The 22,710-nt window shown below is 36.5% G+C and overlaps 1 protein-coding gene across 1 annotated transcript in view; it reads right to left on the bottom strand.

The window, feature by feature from the left end:
* LOC106648904 (disintegrin and metalloproteinase domain-containing protein 11) overlaps window positions 1–22,710 on the bottom strand; it is a 225,584-nt gene that overhangs the window by 186,868 nt on the left and 16,006 nt on the right. Inside the window, exons 2-3 of the mRNA XM_023460222.1 lie at window positions 21,087–21,137; window positions 12,955–13,103 (exon numbers count right to left, since the gene is read on the bottom strand). Coding sequence (XP_023315990.1) covers window positions 12,955–13,103; window positions 21,087–21,137 — 200 coding nt within the window. The remainder of the gene's footprint in view (window positions 1–12,954; window positions 13,104–21,086; window positions 21,138–22,710) is intronic.

Raw genomic sequence — 22,710 nt, 5'->3', positions numbered from 1 at the left:
ACATTTTAAACGAGGCATTTTACCGCACACCAGTGTCCAAAATGAGGCATTTTACCGCACGCCAGTGTCCAAAAACGCTTTTGGGCATTAAAGGATATGCGAAAAAAGGCATTTTTCGGCATACTATTGCATAAATAACTATCTCTCTATAATTCTAATAAACTTTTAATCAACTTTATTTTTTTTAGACAATACGTGTCAAGCGCAACCAGAAAAAAATCTGCAGCCAATCATTAAACATCCATCCCCACAACACAATCCCGTCTGCATACCAAACCAATTGAACCTCGTCACACAAAACACATCGAACACACAACATTTTATACACCCGGTCATTCAACATCTATCCCCACAATACAATCCCCTCTACACATTCATCCCCTCCACACAAACCACATCCAGCTTGCAACATTTCTTACACCCTCAAATACCTCAACCCAATACACAGTTTTTTTACCCACAACCATACATTTACCCTCATTCACACCTACACCCATATACACATTATAGATGATTGGATACCTGAAAGGTAATAAGATTTTAAAACTTATTACTAGTATTAATAATTAATCTAAGTGCCTATTCAAGAAAAATTCGCACGTAATTAAGAATTTTTCTGGAATCGGATTTCTAGTATCTTATAAGAGTGGCGAGGTTTTTAGCGTGAGCAGTTGATAAGAGCTGCGATAGATCGTTCAGTAGTTTGCTATTGTTTAGTGGTTCGCAAAAACGAGTGTTGTAGTAAGTTGAGAAAGTGGAATATTAACCTGTTGACGACTTAAGACTAATTCTGATTGGTTTCCTCGAGAGAACACCGAGGCGAAAAGCTGACCCTTCGCGTATTTCTACAGTTTATAACATAATCTTCGTTTATTTTATTTTTCTATTTTAAATATTGAAAAATGGCAAATGAGGATAAGAAAGAAGAGAGCGAGTGCAGTAGAGAGTCGGGCTAGTTCGAATAAAAATACTTGTCACAATATAAATTTCATTTTTTCGCATTTTTAATTCAATTCTAAATTGAACTGTAAATTACTAAATTATTATAAATTCCTTACTGGTTCTAATTTAGCCATTAATTGAAGAGTTTCATTTTTAATAAGATTATACTTTAAGGTAAATCGATGGTCTTACAACGACAATCACAAAAATTTTATGCTGTAGATTAAGAAAAAAGATTGTCTTCGTAAAAACCGTCGAAATAAAAGTAGTTGTGAAGATGTGACCTATCAATCACAGGTTATAATTTCATTACTATCAAAATAACATTTTTTTTTAAATGCTTTGAGCTGAGTTACAAGTGCAACGTGACCTATCTAGAGTGGTGTGAACGTGACCTACAAAGGATGTGGTTATGTAGCTTTGTGACTCGGTGTGATTGCAGCAGTATTTTTTTAATTGTATTAATGGAAATGTGATAAAAGTGACCAACCGAAAAATGGTTATATTATCCATTGACTCTAATACAGCGCTTTAATTAAGAAAATAAGTGAAACTCTTCAGTTATAAACTCTAAATTGCGACTGCTTTTTACCAAAGAACTACATATAATAAACTTCCTGATGCTATTTATGATTGAAAAAAAGAATGTGATTGAATGAAATGTATTGGACAATAAGAAAAAATCGTTGTAATAATGATCACCGTGAAGATTCTATGAACTCTATGAACGCTAATTAAGAAGGTTCGGGGGTCTCAGGCAGGGGGGCCGGAACGCTCCTATATTCACCGCGTTAAAAAATCAGAACTGCTAACTTCGAAGTAACACAATATTGAAGGTTTCGGGAAATACGACAATCGAGAAAACGAACGTTAACTTTATCTTTCATGTTTTATTCAATAGTTCGATTGCCTTACATGGCAATCATGAATTTGCCATGTAAGGCAATGTTCTTATATCAGCTACAAATATTATATAGTCACTTATTATTAATTATTATACTAAATGGTTTTATTTTTTTCAGGTACTGAACTATTTTGTAAAATAGTTTTCTTTTCTATGTTAATGTTACCATGATATGGATGATAACATGTTAATTATTATGTTTAATAAAGATCAAGATTTAATCTTTCTAGATTAAATCTCCAAAATCTTTTTTTGTTTATTGCGTTTTTCTTTTCTCTGCAATCTTGTCATCCTCGCGACCTCCTCAAGACTCCGGGATCTTACTTATTCCCGCATATACAGTAACGCAGCCACTCGAAACACGTGGGTTAGACATCTTCTGTCTCTCTCAGTTTCGTGCACGAACTCAGATCAAATGTCAATGACAGTATGCTGATTGCTTCTTGATTTTCCAGTGGCTAAATAATATATTACTACTCTAGGCTGCAAAAAACAGAAAAGTCTCAAGGTACGCGTAATTAGTGGCCAAGGTAAAGTCGAGAAAGAACAAAAAAAAATCAGAAAGTATTTTGACTTTGGGCTTGCTTCTTCGAGGAGAGTGGGACTTAAATTTTCACATTTCAAAGTAAAAAGCTTTGTAAAAAGAGTGAAAATAAAAGGCAAAGCATTTTCTGTATAGTCCAAAAACTTTTATTTTCAATTTTTAATGAATTTTTTATAAATGCAGGTTTAAGGTACCTTTCCCCTTTAACATTTTGTGAATTCCGAATTTTCGTTTTTCGTTTCACTAATGCCCTAATAATGATTTATAACTTATTTATTTACTTATTTTCCCCGCTAAAATTTTCGTGATCTTTTAAATGCGATCAATAGATTAACGTTTGTATTGCATTGTCCAACCTATCTAGTTTTGCTTCCTACCAGTGAAAGATCTGTGATAGGCTTGAAAACGACATTTTGAACCAACCGTCGTAGAAAAATGTCGTTCATATTTTTGTTAACAACAGTAAATTATCGCATGTGCGCAACAAAGTCTCATTGAACGGTATCAAATTCAATTGGATTTATAATCGATCGTGGTACTTATGAAGCCGGAATAACTTATTTTGCCATAAATGCATAAAAAAACTTTTTTAATTTTATATTTAGTTTTTTTTCTTATAGAAGAAAGCTCTTTCCTAATACATTTGCAGAGGTTTTTATTAATATATCATGAACTATAAAAATGAAATAATTCAATCATATATATAATTTTGTATGGGCCACAACAACGAACTTATATTTATACTATAATATTTATACTTTTCCATTAATGACTTACCTTTGGTGTTGGTACGGCATTTTGTTTGACACAATACGTTGTAAGCTGTGAAAAGTCATTTGAAATGTCCACTCAACATTTCTGGAATTCTGAATTTTCATTTTTCCGAAAATTTTTGATTCCGGATTTTTATTTTTCCGAAATTTTTTCATTCCGAAATTTTTTCATTCCGAATTTTTATTCTTCCGAATTTTTCATGTTCCGTTTTAAAAATTCCGATTTTCAAACATTCCGAATTTTAAATATTCCGAATATTTATGATTCCGAATATTTATCATTCCGAAATATGAACATGACCCACAAGTTCACATGAAACGGCATGGGATATAAATGAAGAACTAGCTGAATCCGAATATGAATCTGATTCCTCTAACGTTGACTCTCAAAATACTCAAACAAGAATTTCACTTCCGAATTTTGCTAGAGCTTGTGACCGACACAACACTTCCGATAGGGCAGCTGCTGATCTGGCTTCTTCTCTGGTTTGCGATATATTTGCATACCTAAATTCGCAAGGTATAAAGTTAAATGAAATATTTATTTTTACACTGAGCAACAAAATTATCGCATCAAAAATTCTTATCGAAAATTTATCAATTTTCAAATGTTTCCACCATCGTTTATTTTGATCGTATCGATACGAATTTTTTGTTCATTTCTTGAAAATTCTATCTACTTTAAAGACATATATATGTGGCATTTCACGTCAACTCTCCCAGTGCCACGCGGCGCGGCAGAATTAAGTCAAATCACTAAATTTGTGAATCGCTGTAAAAGTACTAAAATGCACCTAGAATAAAAAATAAACCCATGATTTCGATGGGAAATCGCCTCAGCTTTCCGATGGTCAAGTCAGATTTTCCGAAATTTTCCGCTTTACCCGGAAAAATCGCTGGGAAAACTTTAAGGTCGATTATCTGGAAAAATTCATTTTTAAGATTTTTTTAAATAGTCTAGATCGAAAGATCAGGAAATTTCCCATCGATATAGACCTTTTCCAGAGAGGCGTTTTTTGATTTTAGCGAGTTATAGCGAGAGAAAGAAGAAAAAACGTGGTTTTTTGTTCGGTTAGTGGCGTCCGACCGTCCGTGCGCGCGAAAAAACCACGTTTTTTCTTCGGCAGAATTAAGTCAAATCACTAAATTTGTGAATCGCTGTAAAAGTACTAAAATGCACCTAGAGAAAAAAACAAACCCATGATTTCGATGGGAAATCGCCTCAGCTTTCCGATGGTGAGGTCAGATTTTCCGAAAGTTTACGCTTTACCCGGGAAAATCGCTGGGAAAACTTTAAAGTCGATAAAATTTCAAAGGAATCAAAAAAAAAAATTCGCCTCGTACTATCGAAATAGATAAAGCATTTGAAAATTGACAAAATTTTGATGAAAACTGTTGTTGCGATAATTTTTTTTGCAACGTGTAATTTACAAAATATATAATTTTTATTATACGTAACGTAGATTCCGAAGGCATTATTAACATTCCACGTGACTGTTTGATAATTGATCGATCCAAGATGAGAAGAGAGCGAGAAAAGTCTAGAAGAGGCACAGAAAAAGTAGAGTTTTCAGAAAATGAAATATGGGGATTGTATTTTGACGGTAAAATTGACCAAACCTATACTATGGAAAAAGACGAGTTATCAAAAACACATCATCGACGAAAGAACACCGAGGATCATATCGCTCTTATTAAAGAACCTGGGAGTAAATATTTGGCATACGCGGCACCTAAATCTGGTAAAGCAGAAGTAGTATGCAAAACTTTAATCGATAAACTAATCGAATACAAAGCTCCACTTGAACAACTAAGAGTTATTGGATCTGATGGCACCAACGTCAATACGGGCAACAAAGGCGGTATCATTCTGTATGTAACCTTACATAGTAAACTATACAGAACTGAAAACCTACGCATCTACTATGTTAGATCATCTTATTAGGCATTATCCCGATATGAGTTGACAGCGAGGTGGCGCACTTGTGTTATCTGACATATTACTATTATTATTATTTCTATACAGTGTAACGTCTGTAAAGCAGACGACGAAATTCTTTTTGCTATATATATTTTCGCGAAAAACGTACCGTGCGCATGACGTCGGATAACACAAGTGCGCCACCTTGCGGTTAACTTATATCGGGACAATGCCTAATAAAAATATCGATTTTTTGGTAATTTGAAAAATAATTAAATCTTAAATTTAACACTAATTACATAATTACATTTCAAATGGTTGGTTTAACTAGTCACCTCTAGGTGGTGTAGACTCTGATCGTCGCTCGTGCAGTAGAATAAAACTAGTTCTAGGTACATAAGAGAGTCGATCTCACGGCATAAGGAATTCTAGCGAAGGCTGGTAGCAAGTGCACTGCTTATTCAAATGTCGCGATTGAAGATTTATTAGTCCATGAATTACATTTAATTAAATATACTTACTCGTATTTTTCAATTTATTACATGTATGAATGAATTTGCTTGTAATCGAAATCGAGTAATCACATGTTATGTGAATCTTTGCGAAACTCGAGTTATTACAAATTGATAAGGAATCCTTGATTAGAATCTGGGTAATGGAATTAAAAATGAAAATACAATTAAAAATTAAACTCCTGACTAATTACAACTTGAAATGTAATTATTAATTCAATTCTCGACTAATTACAAATGATAATTTAATGTTTAATTAAATCCGTGATTCAATTACTTCCGTTATTAAAATTTTACTACGCTTCTACTCATCAACTACCGAAACATTCCACGTGTATATTTTATACAGACAAAATTTAGAAAATTTAGAACAATACGGCTGCAGCTATTGGCGCGTCTATGCTGCATGCAAAGAACTTCGCGTCACGCTGTAACGCTAATAATCTATCGTTGCAGGTACATGGAAATGGAGCTAAATAGACCTCTGCAATGGTCAATCTGCTTACTCCACATGAACGAGATTCCCCTAAGACATTTAATTAAAGCTGTATGTGGACCTGCAGCGGGTCCAACTTCCTTTTGTGGTCCATATACAAAAAAACTACAAGAATGCGAGAAAAAACCAGTTTTGGAGAATTTCAAAATCATTGAAGGAGATTTGCCAGAAATCGATGACACGACTTTGATGACGTTAAGCACTGAACAACGCTATTTTTATGAAATTTGCCAGGCTATTTCGTCTGGCAAATTTTCTAATAGTCTAGCCGCCAAAAGACCTGGCAATATGACCCTTTCGCGTTGGCTAAATACAGGTGCAAGATTACTCAGATTGTACGCTTTTACTGCTACACCCGATGAAGGGATGATAGTTTTAGTAACATACATAATGAAAGTTTACGCCCCAATGTGGTTTCGAGTGAAACATCACAGCTGCGGCGGATCAGGGTCGAGACACTTGTACTACTTAATATCACGCTCGCGGTATTTACCTAAAAAATTTAGAACAATTGTGCAAAAGGCAATCAAAAACAATGGGTTTTTTGCACATTGTGAAAACATCCTAATAGCCATGCTGTCTGACAGCGATAAAAGTATAAGGCAAAATGCTGTAAACAAAATTTTAAATATAAGGAAGAAAAAATCAACATCGCAAACCGTCAGAGTTTTTGAGGTACCGCCAATCAATTTTAATGCGAAACATTATAGTAACCTGATTAACTGGAAGAACAGTACAGAACCTCCGCTAACAAAAGACTTTTCGAACGATGAATTGTTACGATTCGTTGAAACCCACGATCCTGAGGCACCAATATTACCCCTGTCACTCGCAAGCTGTTGAACGTGGCGTTAAGACAGTCAGCGAAACCAGCTTATCGGTTTGCTCTGAAGACTCGCGTCAAGCTTTAGTAAGAAATAAAATTGAAGCCCGGTCAGTTTTGCCTTCGTTTGAAACCAAAAAAGATTTCAAGGTACGTTGAAAAGAAAACAACCAAAAATTTCATACTCTAGCTGCAAGAAACAATTTAATTCTTCAATCCAGGCCCCAGCTGGCTTTGCCAGCTGCGTACGCATCAACAGTTACTCTTGTTAACTCACGCGTACACGCTGCTTTAAAAATATAAAACAAAAGGTTTTTTAAAATCTCATCACTTCAAACGCGTTGATCATTTTCGCGTTTTTTGCGTCACAAAATGTTTAATATGTCGAAAACTATTAATTTTAGAGATAAATTTAGGAAGACCTTTTTTCCTCAACAAAGTTCAGTTACTGAAAATAATGCGTTTTCACAACAAAAAAAAACCTCAATTTTGACCATTTGCATGAAAAAATTATTTAAATCATTTTGGTTACAAATTCGGATTTAGCGGGCAATTTCACGAAAGAGCGTGTAAAAAATTCGACCTAAAAAAATTTTTTGAGCATTGCGAAGGTGAGGCCTGGGCTAATAAAGTTTTATTTTGATTTTAAAAAAACCTGTTTATCTCTATCACTTAGGTTGGCCAGTAATATCCCGTCTTCCAAATCTCAGTAAAGAGTTTCAGTAAGTTCGATTCCATCATATGCGATTGATTCATAAACCACTAGGTGACTAAGGAACCTTGTCCGCTTTGCATTATGATTATGACTTGATAAATGTGAAATTAATTTTGAAAAAATTTTGAAAAAAAAAAAACGTTATCTGTCAAACTTCAAAAATTATTTGAAAATAATTTGTAAATAAACGTCAATGTTGAAATAAGAATTACCTAAAAACAGAAATAAATACGATATTTTTGGAAAAAAATAAAAGACAATTTTTTCTTTATGTTTCGTTTATCTTAAATTTGTGTCTACCCGGAAATTATTAATCACGAACCTATTAAAATCCGCGAGAAAAAAAGATCCTGGAGAAATATTAACCAGCGCTGCATCGGAGACCTGGTGCACCAGGTCGACGGGACGCAATCAAGCCTTTTCTGCTCACCTTATACAACTCCTAGAAAAAAAAAGATCCTGGAGAAGTTTTAACCAGCCCTGTATCGGAGACCTGGTGCACTAGGTCGACGGGACGCAATCAAGCCTTTTCTGCTCACCTTTTACAACCCCTAGAAAAAGAAAGATCCTGGAGAAGTTTTAACCAGCCCTGTATCGGAAACCTGGTGCACCAGGTCGACGGAAAATGGTTTAGCCCCTTCCACTCGCGTATTAGAACATTTGAGGCTATTCATAAGTTTCGGATGTAATACTAAACTAATACGAAGTATTTTTTGTTCGATTCGTGAGAAATTCACGATTTTTAAAATTCCGACCTTCAAATCAAGATTACCACCCTTAAAGGTCATTTATATTCAAAATCCTTTCGGGGGATGATTCCTCGCATCATTTTGCAACTTTTTAAGGGTCGGGCGAAAAAAAATTTTTTTTTCGCTCCACCCTAGGGTACTCCATCTACGTCAGCCTGCCGAAGAGCGTCAGTTCTTTGATGAACAGATTTTAAACACTGTAGCCCAATCATCGCTAACAGTGTAGGCGTCACTGACCTGCCAGGACTTGCCTGGAGAGCATATAACTGGCGAGGGTGCGATTAACGAATGTTCGATCCAAACCTGTGTTAAGCAGGAAGACGTTTTGGGTCACGACTGCATCTAGCAGAATCTCGCCTTTGAGGTCTTGAGGTTCAGCAACGGAGCATTGTTGCTTCATCCTGCTTCTTTACTTGTGACTTTTTTCTGCAATTTGATTTGCCAGTCCCGGTGAGTTTTAAGTCGCTCTTCTTGTTGTGTTCAAGCCAAGAATTTGCAACACGTTTTCAAGGGAATTAAGATTTACCCTGAAAATCGCTTTGGCCTTTTTCATTATTGCCACGCATTGGCTTATGAAGATTTTTCCGACCCTTTATAAACTCTGTCATCTATTCAAAGCTCTCATCGAGATGGTCTTTAAAATCAGCATTCTTGGAGTTAAGCCTCGATCTCAGTGACTCCATCTCTGTGAATGTTGTGTGGTATGTATTGATGTACGCACAGTAGGGAGTCGTGGTAGTACAATGTGGCACTTACACAAATTAGCATATTCTTGGTATAAAAATCGGTGAGAGATGTAATGAAATAAGACCGTGTAAAAAGTCAGGTTCAATCACATCCTGGCCCGCTCTTCGGGATATAAATAATATGACGTAGAGAGGGGGCACAGTGACGTCGAGTCGATAGCAGCCCAAATTCGAAGCAAAAGCCTAGAAAACCTTTTTGTAATTCGTAACTTAATTGAGTACGCTAACCAGAGTTTTTGTGAGTAAGAGTATTTTGCTGAGTGTGATTGTGTGTGAGCGTTGTGATGCGTGTGTGGTCGCATGGGGCATAGGTGTGTCAGCGAGTAGCCTCGTCGGGTGCGTGAATCGGCTCGACGATACGCTAGCGAGTACTAGAGTGTGTGAGCGTGTGAGTGTGAACGGAGACGTGGTGAATAACTTCGTCGTCCGGATTTGGCGCGACGCAGCCTCAAGACCCCCAGGCGACCCGTGCTTCGGCACAATCGGCCTCATGGCCTTGCGGACGCGTGTAGAGTCTTCAGGGCTTAGTGGAGTACGCAAAGTAGGTAGGAACGCGGAGATAGGCAGACATTGGCGCGTGCGAGCAAACCTACAGCTGCAACGAACCTGCGTTGCCCTTAGCGAGTCTCGGGGTACCTGTGCTAGCCAGTCAGGTAGTCGCGAAGAAAAGAAAGTGTTTGTGTCGCTCGTCGGCGGCGACTTTGCAATCGCCTGGCACTCCACTTGTGCGGAAAAGCCGAGGAGCACACCGGGCGAAAATATAGTTCACGTGTCTGCAAGGCGAGCAGTGAACGAGCGTCCGAGAAGCGGACGTACGTCATAATAAATAGAGCAATTCAAATCAAAATCAGTGTATTCACATCACTTATGCCACATCCGACTCTTTGCCCTGCCTCACCTAAGATCCCGCTTGCGGACGTTAAACGTATTGTAAAGTACCTAGGTACGTAGCCCACAGCTCGATACATCTGATAGCTCGAGCAGGTCACGAACCGCAGAGCTTGATTAGTACGTAGTATACGATTTCGTAGATAAGAAGGAGAATTGATCCTCTTTTCTCGTAGCTTATATACATCAAAATTTGCCTCCACCTTGGCGGTTGCTGTGTACGTCGTGAGGTCGATATGGGTTAATAAAAATGCAACAATCAAAAGTTTTAAAATTTTTCAAAGAATCTGCTTTAATTTTTTCAGAATTTTTGGGACCATCGATCACTTAATTAAAGAAGCCCAAATTTGACGCTTTTTTTATAGATTTTAGGACTTCTTAGAGAAAGTGGTAGATGGTCCCAAAAATTCTGAAAAAATTCAAACAGATTCTTTGAAAAATGTTAAAACTTTTGTTTGTTGAATTTTTTGTTTAAGGTAAGGCTCTCAGGAGACTCGATCAAAAAATCGATTTTTTTTGCTTACTTAGTGAACCAATATCCCATAGAATACATCCCCGAAACCCTTTTTACCAAAATGAATTTAGTTGAAAAGGTATAGGTAAAAAACAGAAGCTGTCTTTTTACGAGAGAACGATGTATGTATGTATGTATGTACATTCACTTTCTAAAACTTTAAACGCGTCTTTCTCGAAACCATGTTTTCTCAATCGGACAGCAAGATATCTCGAAAATTACTGGACTTTTACACTTTTACACTGGAAGGTACACTTTTTTTTTTTTTTAAAAAGCTAATTAAATTGTCTGGAGGTGAACCTATAAAATTTTAAATTTTTTCATTATTATTACTTTGTGCAGGCCTTAACTCTTTAACGCCCAAAATTGCAATTTTGCGCATAAATGTTTGATCGATTGAAAACCATAGATAAAGTTGATGTTTTTTCTCAAAAACTCATACCCAGGGGTTTTGGGGTGTGTTCTTTCAGAATCCGGTACTATTTTTGCAAAATATTAACAAAATCATTGTTTATTATGCAAATGAAAAAAAAAACGTGATTTTTCGACTCGAAAATTTTTTTAAAAGTCGATTTTCAACCTTTTCCTGCTCTCGGAGGGCTTTGGAAACCCCCAAAGTCGTGCAATTTTGCTATGAACCTTCGAGAAAAATATTATCGGGATTTTCATCTAGACCCTTTGCTTCTAAAATGGCGGATTTAGACCATGCAGCTGTATAAAACTTCATCAATTTTTTTCTCGACAACCGTAACCTTGACGGAAAATTTTTATAGGACAAAAAGGGTTTGAAATCTTTCAGAGAATACGTGTGAATTTTATCAGAATTTTTTGAAAATATTTTTGATTTTTCAAAATTCGATTATTTTGCAAAATATTCAAAATTCATCCGAAAATTCTGAAAAAATTCACACTTATTCTTTGGACACTTACAAACTCTTTTTGTTCAATAAATTTTTTTTCTTAAGTCAATAATGAGCGAGTACAAAATTCGTAAAGTATTTTTCTGATTGTATACTTAAAAATACTTTACTCGCTCATTATTGACTTTAGAAAAAAAATTTATTGAACAAAAAGTGTTTGTAATCGTCCAAAGAATAAGTGTGAATTTTTTCAGAATTTTCGGATGAATTTTGAATATTTTGCAAAATAATCGAATTTTGAAAAATCAAAAATATTTTCAAAAAATTCTGAAAAAATTCACACGTATTTTCTGAAAGATTTCAAACCCTTTTTGTCCTACGAAAATTTTCCGTCAAGCTTACGGTTGTCGAGAAAAAAATTGATGAAGTTTGATACAGCTGCATGGTCTAAATCCGCCATTTTAGAAGCAAAGGGTCTAGATGAAAATCCCGATAATATTTTTCTCGAAGGTTTATAGCAAAATTGCATGACTTTTGGGGTTTCCAAAGCCCTCCGAGAGCAGGAAAAGGTTGAAAATCGACTTTTAAAAAAATTTTCAAGTCGAAAAATCACGTTTTTTTTTTCATTTGCATAATAAACAATGATTTTGTTAACATTTTGCAAAAATAGTACCGGATTCTGAAAGAACACACCCCAAAACCCCTGAGTATGAGTTTTTGAGAAAAAACATCAACTTTATCTATGGTTTTCAATCGATCAAACATTTATGCGCAAAATTGCAATTTAGGGCGTTAAAGGGTTAAAAGAGCCAAAAAAGAGCAAAAAAGATATTTTTTCTCCGAAGTCCGCCATTTTATCAATTTTTAATTTTTTTGCAATCATTTGAGTTCAACCTCCAACAAATGTCATCTAGTTTAAGAGGAACTTCGCATTTTTAATTTCGGGCAAAAACTGAAGGCGCTAGCTTGGCGGCTGTTGAGGTATCTTTTTTTAACACGACCTCCATCAAACGCTGCTAGGCGATAAATAATTCGATATTTTGGTCTGAAAAAATTTTTAAATATAGTTAAATACATACTCTATAAGTACCAAAAAACTTGACTGCATTATTCACTTTCTTCCACGAAAAAAAAACATCACGAAAAACACGTCATTTTTTAGGTGCTAGATGAGAGCCTCCCCTTAAGAACTTCTATATCGATATAGAAAATAACTAAAATTTTTTTATAATGTGGAAAATCCTCTAAAAAATCAGCCCTAAGGCCCATGAGATCAAACTAAGCACAGGGAGCTTCAGTATTGGGTACTAGGACACCCTAAAAAAATGTTGGAGCAAATCCATGACCCAGAAGTCGGGCGGTCTCCTTGTCAGTACTGCAATGTACTCTATGTAAAATTTTTTTTTAATAGTTCAAATTGGATATTTATAAATAATTTATTAATAATAAAGGTTTGGTTTATTTATATTAGTTTTTAAACATAAAAATAACATCTTTATAAGGAAGCTTTTTACCAATAAATTGGCAGCGGTTTTTTAATTTTAAGAATAGAATGCGTGTTACTTACCCGAGGAGTCCCCGCTTCCCTAGTAGATATTCCCATTTTTTCGTGGTGTCTTAATTGCACTGGATATATTATCTGGTAAAAGTGTGCTCCTATATTTTTTACCAATTCTTCGTTTTGTTGGTATTGTCGCAAAAGACGCTCCACCTCACCTGTATCATTATTAAATTAACGGTATTGATTATATTTTCTCAACTCAGAAATGCACAATTAATACTTAAGTTTAAAAAAAGAGTTGAAAACACTTATGAATTTTCCCTTTAACGACGGTTTCCGTAGTTTCAAGCCTCAAAAACATTTTGCATGCATCTATTTCGATTTAAAATTTAACACCCTTGTAAAAACTGATCTCAAAATGTTGATTTTAGTCATTTCAAAAAAAAAATTTTTTGAAAAAAATCAAGCTTACGATTTTTTTTAGTCATCTTACCGTTAAGGAATTGCGATAAAGACATAATGAAGGGTGAACATGACTATCTAAGTACCTCAGAAAATTTTTATGAAAAATAAAAACAGAACTAATAATTTTTGCGGTGTTAAGAAAATAGTATATTATGTAATAAGTGTGTGAAGAAGATGACTCATTCGGGAGTGGTTTTCGTCCGAGTGCAGGTTTGCTGAGCCGTGCCGTTTGGTGAGTTGGTTTTTTTGCAGTGGTGAGCTCGAGCGACAAGCTCACGCAGGTATGAGGTACATCACTACGCTATTAGTACGATTGATTGGAGGGTATAAGTACAAAAGTCCCAAAACAAAAGTTCCAATGCAAAAGTCCCAAATTATTAGTCCCAAGAATTTTTAATTCCAAAATTATTCAGTTCCAAATAAAAATATCCAAAAAACAAGAAATCCAAATTTATAGGGAATTCTAAAATTAACATTCACTAAAGGCGGATATAGTGGCCAATACCCTTTCGAATGTTACGACAGTTGAGGTGCACTTTGTAAAAACATAAAACGCCAGAAAATGCAAAAGAAGAAAAAATTTAACACGCAAAGTATACGAAAATGGCTCACGGAAACAGCTGTATCTCAGTGAATGATCAAAATTTTGAAGTTTCGAAAAATGCAATGGAAAGGGGATAAAAAATCTTACTCGAAAATGAAATAAAAATTTTTTCGATTTTAAGGGGACGCACCTGTGTTTATGTTTATGAATGCAAAAACATGAAAATTAAGGATTAATATTGAAATTTTTTGTTTCTGATGTTAAAATATGTTTTTACAGGTCCTTTTACTACAAAAAATTCAATATATTATATTGAATTGTATTTTTTAAGTCCTTGACTGCATGATTTTGAGAATAACAATTATTCAATTGGATTCCTTTAGGTATCAAAAGTTTTGTAATTAAATTCTTTTCCACTTAAGTGTAGCAGATTTTTTATTTAGTTATTTTTTTAATCTACTCATCTCCAAATATAGCAATAAGCGTTATTAAAATAGCTATTTTTGTCATTTTCTTTATACTTTTATATGAATAAAAATTTCCAAGCCTTTTCTTGAAATTCTGCTACACTTAAGTGGAAAGGAATTAAATTACAAAACTTTTGAGACCTAAAGGAATCCAATTGAATAATTGTTGTTCTCAAAATGATGCGGTCAAGGACTTAAAAAATACAATTCAATATATATGAATCCTGGATGAATTTTAATAATAAAAGGAACTACAGACATATTTTTTGTTGTAAAAGGACCTGTAAAAACATATTTTAACATAAGAATTAACCAAAAAGTTTGATATTAATCCTTAATTTTCATGTTATTGCTTTTATAGACATAAACACAGGTGTGTCCCATTAAGCCCCCTTTGAGCCCTTAAGAAATTACATTCAATTTGTTAATTGAACTCTGATCAATTGATCCATTACATTTAATTGATTAATTGAACTCGGATCAATTAATCAATTAAATTCAATTTGTTAATTTGTTAATTGTCAATTAAAAAAATTTGCAACCATGCTGCAGAGCTAGTTTGGTGTTGTACCTTTGTTTTCGTATAGATATGTGGATAATGGTTTTGCTCGTGTAAATGTTGAGCACATTAATATCATTCTCGAGGTATTCAATAGTCATAATAGGTATAAAAATTCCTGCCTGACATCGATGTGAATTGTGAATAGTTGCCTTAGCTTCTTGAATGTTAGATTTACTAGGATTAGTATGGATATCGTTACTGATTAGTATAGGGAAGATTTTTCTTCAGAGAGAACGATTGATTTTACATGTCAACACCCGATAAAGCTTAAAATTGACACCATTTATAATTTGGTAAATAGAGCTTTGCTACTTTTTGATTTGTGATTCCATAAGTATCATATAGTGGACGTTGTACGACTTACCATTTTTACCTACACAGGCGTAGCCGGAACTGCAGGATTATTAATTATTTAACTTTTTCGCGATTGTTAGAAACTAATACGTATTCTCTTTTCGGAAAACTCGCGGGAAGTTATTTTTATTATATCTGATTGAAACGGAGCATCTGAAAGATGATTTTTCCATGTTCAATCGTAATAAGTTTCGTTCGTTTTTTTAAAAAATAATAAATATTACGATTGAACATAGAAAAATCATCTTTCAGATGCTCCGTTTCAATCAGATATAATAAAAATAACTTCCCGCGAGTTTTCCAAAAAGAGAATACGTATTAGTTTTTAACAATCGCTAAAAAGTTAAATAATTAATAATCCTGCAGTTCAGGCTACGCCTGTGTAGGTAAAAATGGTAAGTCGTACAGCGTCCACTACTGAAATAATCTCAATGAATTCATATTTCGGGCGCGTAAAGGTAAGAATTAAAATTGTATCATATAAGTGCTGTTTGTGATATTTTGCATAAAAATGTCTACCCTGATCATTTTGTAGAGATATATGTTGATAAGCGTGTGCATTATTAGAAGCAGAGACCTAAGAGGGTCAATATCAATGATATGTAGCCCAATAACTATAAATCTGTTACCATAACTTTGCCTTATAGCCTCGATTTTGTGAGATTCTCTGCACGCTTATTGAATAAATATCACGTTAAAATCATCACTTCCATAATACAATGTACGTAAAAATTTTAACGTTGCGCAAGCATTGACCTAGCTACACGCATTATACGTGAGTATTTTACACGTGTACTAGGCTCTTTCCGGGCAATATCCAGGTAAAAAATGATGAATTGCATTGGCAGTAGCCTAATTAATAGTATGACATTTATCTGATAAACATTTCATGCATTTTGCAGGTCCTAGCCTGTCAATGTCATATGACCTGGGGACACGAATTGTCCGTAAAGACCATAGGCTTGCTCGGATCAAATTCTGAATTTTTCATACACACGGAAATCGCGTAAATATTGACAGATTGTTTCGGCACTTTCCTGATGCGGCGTGGATATGCTATAAACATGAACATGGAGATGTGTAAATTATGCCATATCTCGGGAAGTGCGAGTGATGTACGTTTGTATTGATGTAACGCACAGGCTCTAGACTGATGATACGCATAATAACTATTATACAGAAGTAGTTCTTTTTTATGATGAACACGTTGTCATGCTTTGCCTGGCATATTTACAATGCTCATAAGCCTTGGTCATGGCTGAGATACTGACTTAGCAGCACGTATATCTATTATACTGAAACATTGATTTGATGGAATGGGATGGAATGGAATTTGAAAAATCTCGAATATTCAAGAATGTAAGTAAGCATCGATGCATCGATCACGCTCCACACTGATGATATGTATCTCTTTTTTAACGGAACAAGCATTGAGTACGCTGCGCAGGATCTAATATTTTTGGACATTTAATTATCATTCAGGCACTAACCTGGCAACACGTATATGACGTATTTCACGCTTAACCAGACAATGCGTTCGCGCGGGGCATTTTTTAATGCATCGCAACTTTTGTAACTCGCCATGGCCGATGCAATTAGGCCTGAAAAAATATTGCGCATATGCATCTTGATTGATTTTTGTCTGTTCTTTCTAATGGGTGTATCAGTTTTTTAAAAAAAGTTAATTTTCATTGAGAAAATTTACTTCAAAGTTAACTCAATTTTTCGGCAAGTATACCCATTTCGATTTTATTCATAGATATCTCAATCCATTGGTAATCTAATAACGAAGATTTAAAAAACAAATTTCAAGTTGAAGACTCAAACGATTCAAAAGTTATGAACAATTGAGTATCAAAAAACTTGGTTTTACGAACGAATTCCTGCCACGCGCCCAGCCGATAGGAGACGGGGTAACAGGAGTCAAAGAAAATATAGACGCAAGTACCATCTTGGCATAGTACACAAGCTCCAACTTTTCTGTCAACAGTTCCTGAACACCCCTGCCACTCAGGTGGTTCAGGATACACCCCTTATCTGCAGCAACCGCTCTTAGCCTTAGTCACGCTCAGACTATTCATAATGAAGCACCATACCCACAGGCTACTTTTGCAAATGCGGCATACAGGAACAGATAGGTAACAGTTCCTCCTTTTTTCAACATGATCCAGCACTGTGGTTCATTCTTTTTGAAAGTAAACTTCACTTGCTCAACATTATGGATGACTATATAAAACATTTTACTCTGCTCAAGGCGCTGACACCTGGCATTTGTAAATCGATTTCTCCTATTATTTGTTTTCTTCTTGTTGACAATAAATATGGGACATTTAAAGATCATCCAATAAAAAATCCTTTCAGTCAGTTCAAAAGAATATAAATCAACTCTTTCGTGATTGCACTCTTTCTAACAAAAAAATCCTCAGAACTTTTTACAGAAATACAGGCTCTTGCTCGAGGACATACCAGATAACACCTTATTTTCCTTTGGCCTAAAGCACGCTCGAATAAACTTGGTGTCCAGCTTGATTAAGCTATTACCAGCTCAAATGCACTATAAACCATTGCTGAGACTGACCATTTGCATGAGCGTCTTGAACCTTTAGGCTACACACAAATTGCTTCCATCTCGCCTCATATCAGTGCACCTTTCTCAAAAGATTTTGTCACTAGTATTTCAGAGAAGGTGATTTGTACAATCTCAGCCAAAACCAACTCGAGAAAATCTCGTCCTGTTAAAAAGAAGGATAAAACTGAACGTTCTAAATAAAAAATGAGGATGAACTTTGGATCACATAAAGATCTCTACTACTATCACTACAGGTACAGAGAGAAAGCCGAGAATTGCTCAGGCCCACCTTGTGCTGTTCCTAAATATGAAAAGGAATGGTGCGAGTCAAGAAAGTTAAACTAAGTAGCCTGAACATCTGTGAAGCAATTGTTCCGAGCACTTCAAGCTCCAAACGCCTCTTCATTTAGGATCAAACTTTTTTATTGATAATTTTGATTGATACAGGAACTGAACTCTCAGTAATTCCGAAAAACAAAAACGATATTTCATTGCCCTCTTTACTCGCGCTATTTTGCGATATTTTTTCCATTTGCGTGAGAAATCATTGCATTTGTGTCAGCTACGAGATCTTCGCGGAAAAAATTTTAACCAAATTCTGTCCGGTGATTCGGAAAGGTTTTGGGCCGTACTACAATAGTTCAAACTCAGAATTTTCACTTTTCAGAAAATTTCGAGCTCTTATTCGATTATTAACTCGTGCGCTATTTTGCGATATTTTTCATTCTTTTGAATTATATTCGCTTTGGGTTAAGACGAGATCCTATGCTTATTGAATGAATTTCAATATTGGAAAAAATCCAATGCACACTCTATATGTACATCTTTAAACTATTTTTCGTATCAACATCACAACATGTATTGGTCACACACGATGGCCTCGTGGCGTCACTCTCCTTGACGCGCTCTCCGTCCTGGACGTCGTGCTGATGAACACCGGACACACGCTGACCTTCACTGGTCCGCAGGGCAGCTCCATCATCGACCTCTCCTTCGCCAGCGATTCGCTCACCCCCAGAGTGGCGGGATGGCGAGTGGAGAGGGGAGTCGTCACGAACAGCGACCACCGAGCTATCACCTTCAACCTGAGCGATCATAGACCTCACAGAGGCTCGGCGGGCCCGAGACCGAGATGGAACGCCCGCACACTGGATGAGGAGGTCTTCTCCGAGCGGCTGTCCGGTGCGAAGATCCCTCATGCGACGCCCGAGCGACCGGAGGACATGGCGGGTGCCCTTATCTCCGCCATCACCGAGGCCTGCGGCGCGTCGATGTCCAGCGGAGGGCGCCGCCACCGCCGCGAGCCCGTTTACTGGTGGACAGACGAGATCGCCGCCCTTCATCGGCAGTACCTGCAAGCACGCAGACTTGCCCAAATAGCGCAGGGACGGCCCGTGGAGGATGCTCGACGCGTTGATTTCGTCATCGCGAGACGCCGACTGCGCGCTGCAATCGAGGAGAGCAAGCGCCGATGCTCGAGCGCCCTCTGCGACGAGGTCGATTGGGACGTGTGGGGCCGGCCATACGGGACGGTCATGTCGCGCCTGAGGGGCCCCAGGGTGACGCCTCCAAGAGAACCATCTCGGGTACATCGGACAGTCGCCACGCTGTTCCCGACGGTGACCGAGGCGCTGATCCGGCCTCCAGCGGGACCTGCCGGTGCCGTAGTCCCTGGCGTCTCCTTGGAGGAGCTGCGAGGAGCCTGCGCCAGGATCCGGAATGATGCAGCACCCGGACCCGATGGTGTACCAAACAGGGCTCTCAAGTTCGCCGTTGCCCTGCGCCCGGATACCTTCTTGCGGGTGTACTCGGCGTGCCTGAGCGGTGGTGTCTCCCCGAGCCCGTGGAAGAGGCAAAGCTTGTGAAATTCATCTTTTTTACACATAGACGGCTATATATATTATAAGCATTCCAATGAAAGAAATACCACACGCTATTAGAGGTGCAGAAAAATATATTCGTGCAGAGCGTGAGCTACAACTACTGGGGGTGGTGAATCGCTCAGTCTTAAAACAGGTGGGCTTTCACAGGATCACCCAACTCATGCTCTAAATCGTGAGGCTGTTGCAGCATTGAATATGCTAACTGACATCAAGAAAAAGGCATCTGATCATCCTGATGTACCACCTTCACAAATTTTACGACGGTTACAGGACGTGACGTCTACTGTGTTAGCAGAGTTTCCTGATCGAGCCAACGTTAATGAAGTGATTCAGTGCGAGCTTAAGAGAAAAATGCCATCCAATTCCCGTAACCTGGATGAGCTACTCGATATTCCTGAACGTTTTCGTAATTCCAAGGTGGGAGAACTGTTTTTGATTTACGAGTCATTCAAAAACGGAAACGACAACGACAAAGGGAACCGCATCTTATTATTTTTAACAAGAGAAAATTTAAGTTTGTTAGCAAGAAGCCGCATCTGGTATTTCGATGGAACATTTAAAACAGCTCCCAATATTTTTTATTAACTGTTTGATAATGGGATCTGTACAGCAACTGGTTCGTGGCGTCAAAATGAATATAGATCTTCCATTTCTATATTCTCTTCTGTCGAGTAAAACGCAAGAAGCATATGAAACAGTCTTCCAAGTAACACGTTCTTTGATGCAATTCCGGAAAAATTTCAGCCAGTTGCCCGTTTTTTCAATGTTAGTTTTAATACGAGAACATGCATACATAAGAGTATAAATTTAATTTTAATTTTGACTAATTATCTTAGCGAACATACATTCGTGAAAACAAAGCCGTTAGAGAACGAAAAGCGTTACCACCCAGGTACCCCCTTCAAATGTGGAATCAGTATGACGCCGTTTTACAGCGCCATTGTTAAAAATCATTACAAGCATTTGTTACAAAAATTTGAATCTTCTCTTGATGTTACGTGCAGAGAGGAGGGAACGGGCAAATCTTTTCGAAACGTGCAACACGACAAATATTTGAATAAAGAAAGTTCAATTTAACCTCGTGCTCATTATTTCACCTCCAATCCCAAGAACTAGAGGACCAACAGATCATGAATTCCCTTCATGTCTCTAGTAAATGCGGTACCATATATAACAGTTCTTAAGCCTCCGATTTTTCTTTGTGATACAATATTTTTATCAAGGCACTATTCTATTCGACACTCGCTAATCACCCTTACAAAAAAGTAATAAAAAATTTGAAACTCATTAGATTACAGGACCATATTCTAAAAACTTTCAAAAAATTAAGCATAAAGTAAATGCAAACAGTTACCAGCAGGAGTCTCTTCATTCCAAAACGAATCATCTAAAGTGTAGTCAGCTTCTAAAAAGGAAAGAAAGTATTTTACAACATTTTTCTTTTTCATTTTAAGACAATATCATGCAAAAGCTTATGTATTAATCAACTATTAAAAATAAGATCGTTTATTATGAGATTTAATAGCTCACATGGGTTTTAATTATGTATATCATTTGAATCATATCAGATGCTAACAAGGTTTCATCATTAACTTTTATACAAAATTAATGTTTTTACGAAATAACATTTTTATTTTTCATGAGCCTGTATAAATGTTATGTATTTTTTATGATTGCCTAAGGAAATTTTTAGAGTAAAATAAATGAACACCATACCCTCATCACTTAATGCTGAGTCAGTCAAACACGCAAAGACTTAGTATTAGTTTCAAATTTAGGTGTTTATTTAGGCGTTTGTCGTCACAGGCAAATTGTAGAAAAATGAAATATCCTCATAACAGCATCAAATACGCAGCATCGTTAGCATCGAACAGTATCGTTATTTATCAGGACCATCTAGGAATTGGTATTATGTTGATATTAGGAGCTTCAAAAACTAAATAGTATATTTTGTTACAAGTGCGCGAAGCAGTTGACTCATCCAGGAGTTGTTTGCAAAGACTCCTGGGTGAGTCAACTTCCTCGCGGACTAATTGCAAACGATATTTTTTAACTCTGCTTGGGAGAAACTAAGGTTTTCTGACGATTTAAGGTTAGAAAGCCCGTGTTTCGCGCACGCAGTGTTAAAAACATCTTTAAGACATCATTTTTGAGTATCTTTATACGGGGTTTCGTGCAAATGTCGCGTCCTCAATTCCTAAACTAAAAGTTAGCAAGGTTTAGATTGAATAAAATAATGTTGTTTTGACGGCCATTTTTTGTTTAAACATTAATTTTTTCAATCGGAACCCTGCTAACTTTTAGTTTAGATATGAAGGACGCAATATTTGCACAAAACCCCTGAGATTTCAAATGATTTCCATTTGGAAAATCAACAAATTAAAAATTTTTTTTTTTTTTAAATCACGATTTCTTTGGATAAAATCAAGTTTAACATGTGAAATCTCGAACTATGAATACTCGACTACGTTTACGATCTCGAACGGATGTTTCTCGGCTTGCGCGTTGAAATTTGGGTCACTGTCCGATCGATATCTCAATCGAGCAGTTAATGACTCGACCTCGCTGCGCAGCTCCGCATGCGGACGCTCGTGCTTCCCCCTCTCTGCGGCCCACACACAAGTAGCTCGCTCAGTCCGCGTACTGCCGAGCTCAAGCGAGAACATTGCTCCGTTTGTGAGGGCATTCGCAGGTTTCGTCGGACAAAGAAATATTAATTTTGTCGTCAAGAGACATCTTACTTAACACCAGATCGAGATTGGAGACATAATTTCTATGAATATCTATAAAATTTGACTTATTATCATTATTCAAATAAAGATCATAACTTTTAATTGTGTTCTCCAATCTCTTTCCGTTTGCACTTTTACAGTCACAATTCCATATAGTATTGTGAGCATTTAAGTCACCTTCCAACAATGTCGGCCGACTAGTAAAATTTTTTGCAATCCTATCCCATTGCTCTCGTGTCAAGTTGC

The sequence above is a fragment of the Trichogramma pretiosum genome, unplaced genomic scaffold, assembly GCF_000599845.2.
Source record: "Trichogramma pretiosum strain Unisexual culture from Peru unplaced genomic scaffold, Tpre_2.0 scaffold116, whole genome shotgun sequence".
Lineage (NCBI taxonomy): Eukaryota > Metazoa > Arthropoda > Insecta > Hymenoptera > Trichogrammatidae > Trichogramma > Trichogramma pretiosum.
The sequence above is the reverse complement of the archived record's forward strand: the minus strand, read 5'-3'. Positions and strand labels throughout refer to the sequence as shown.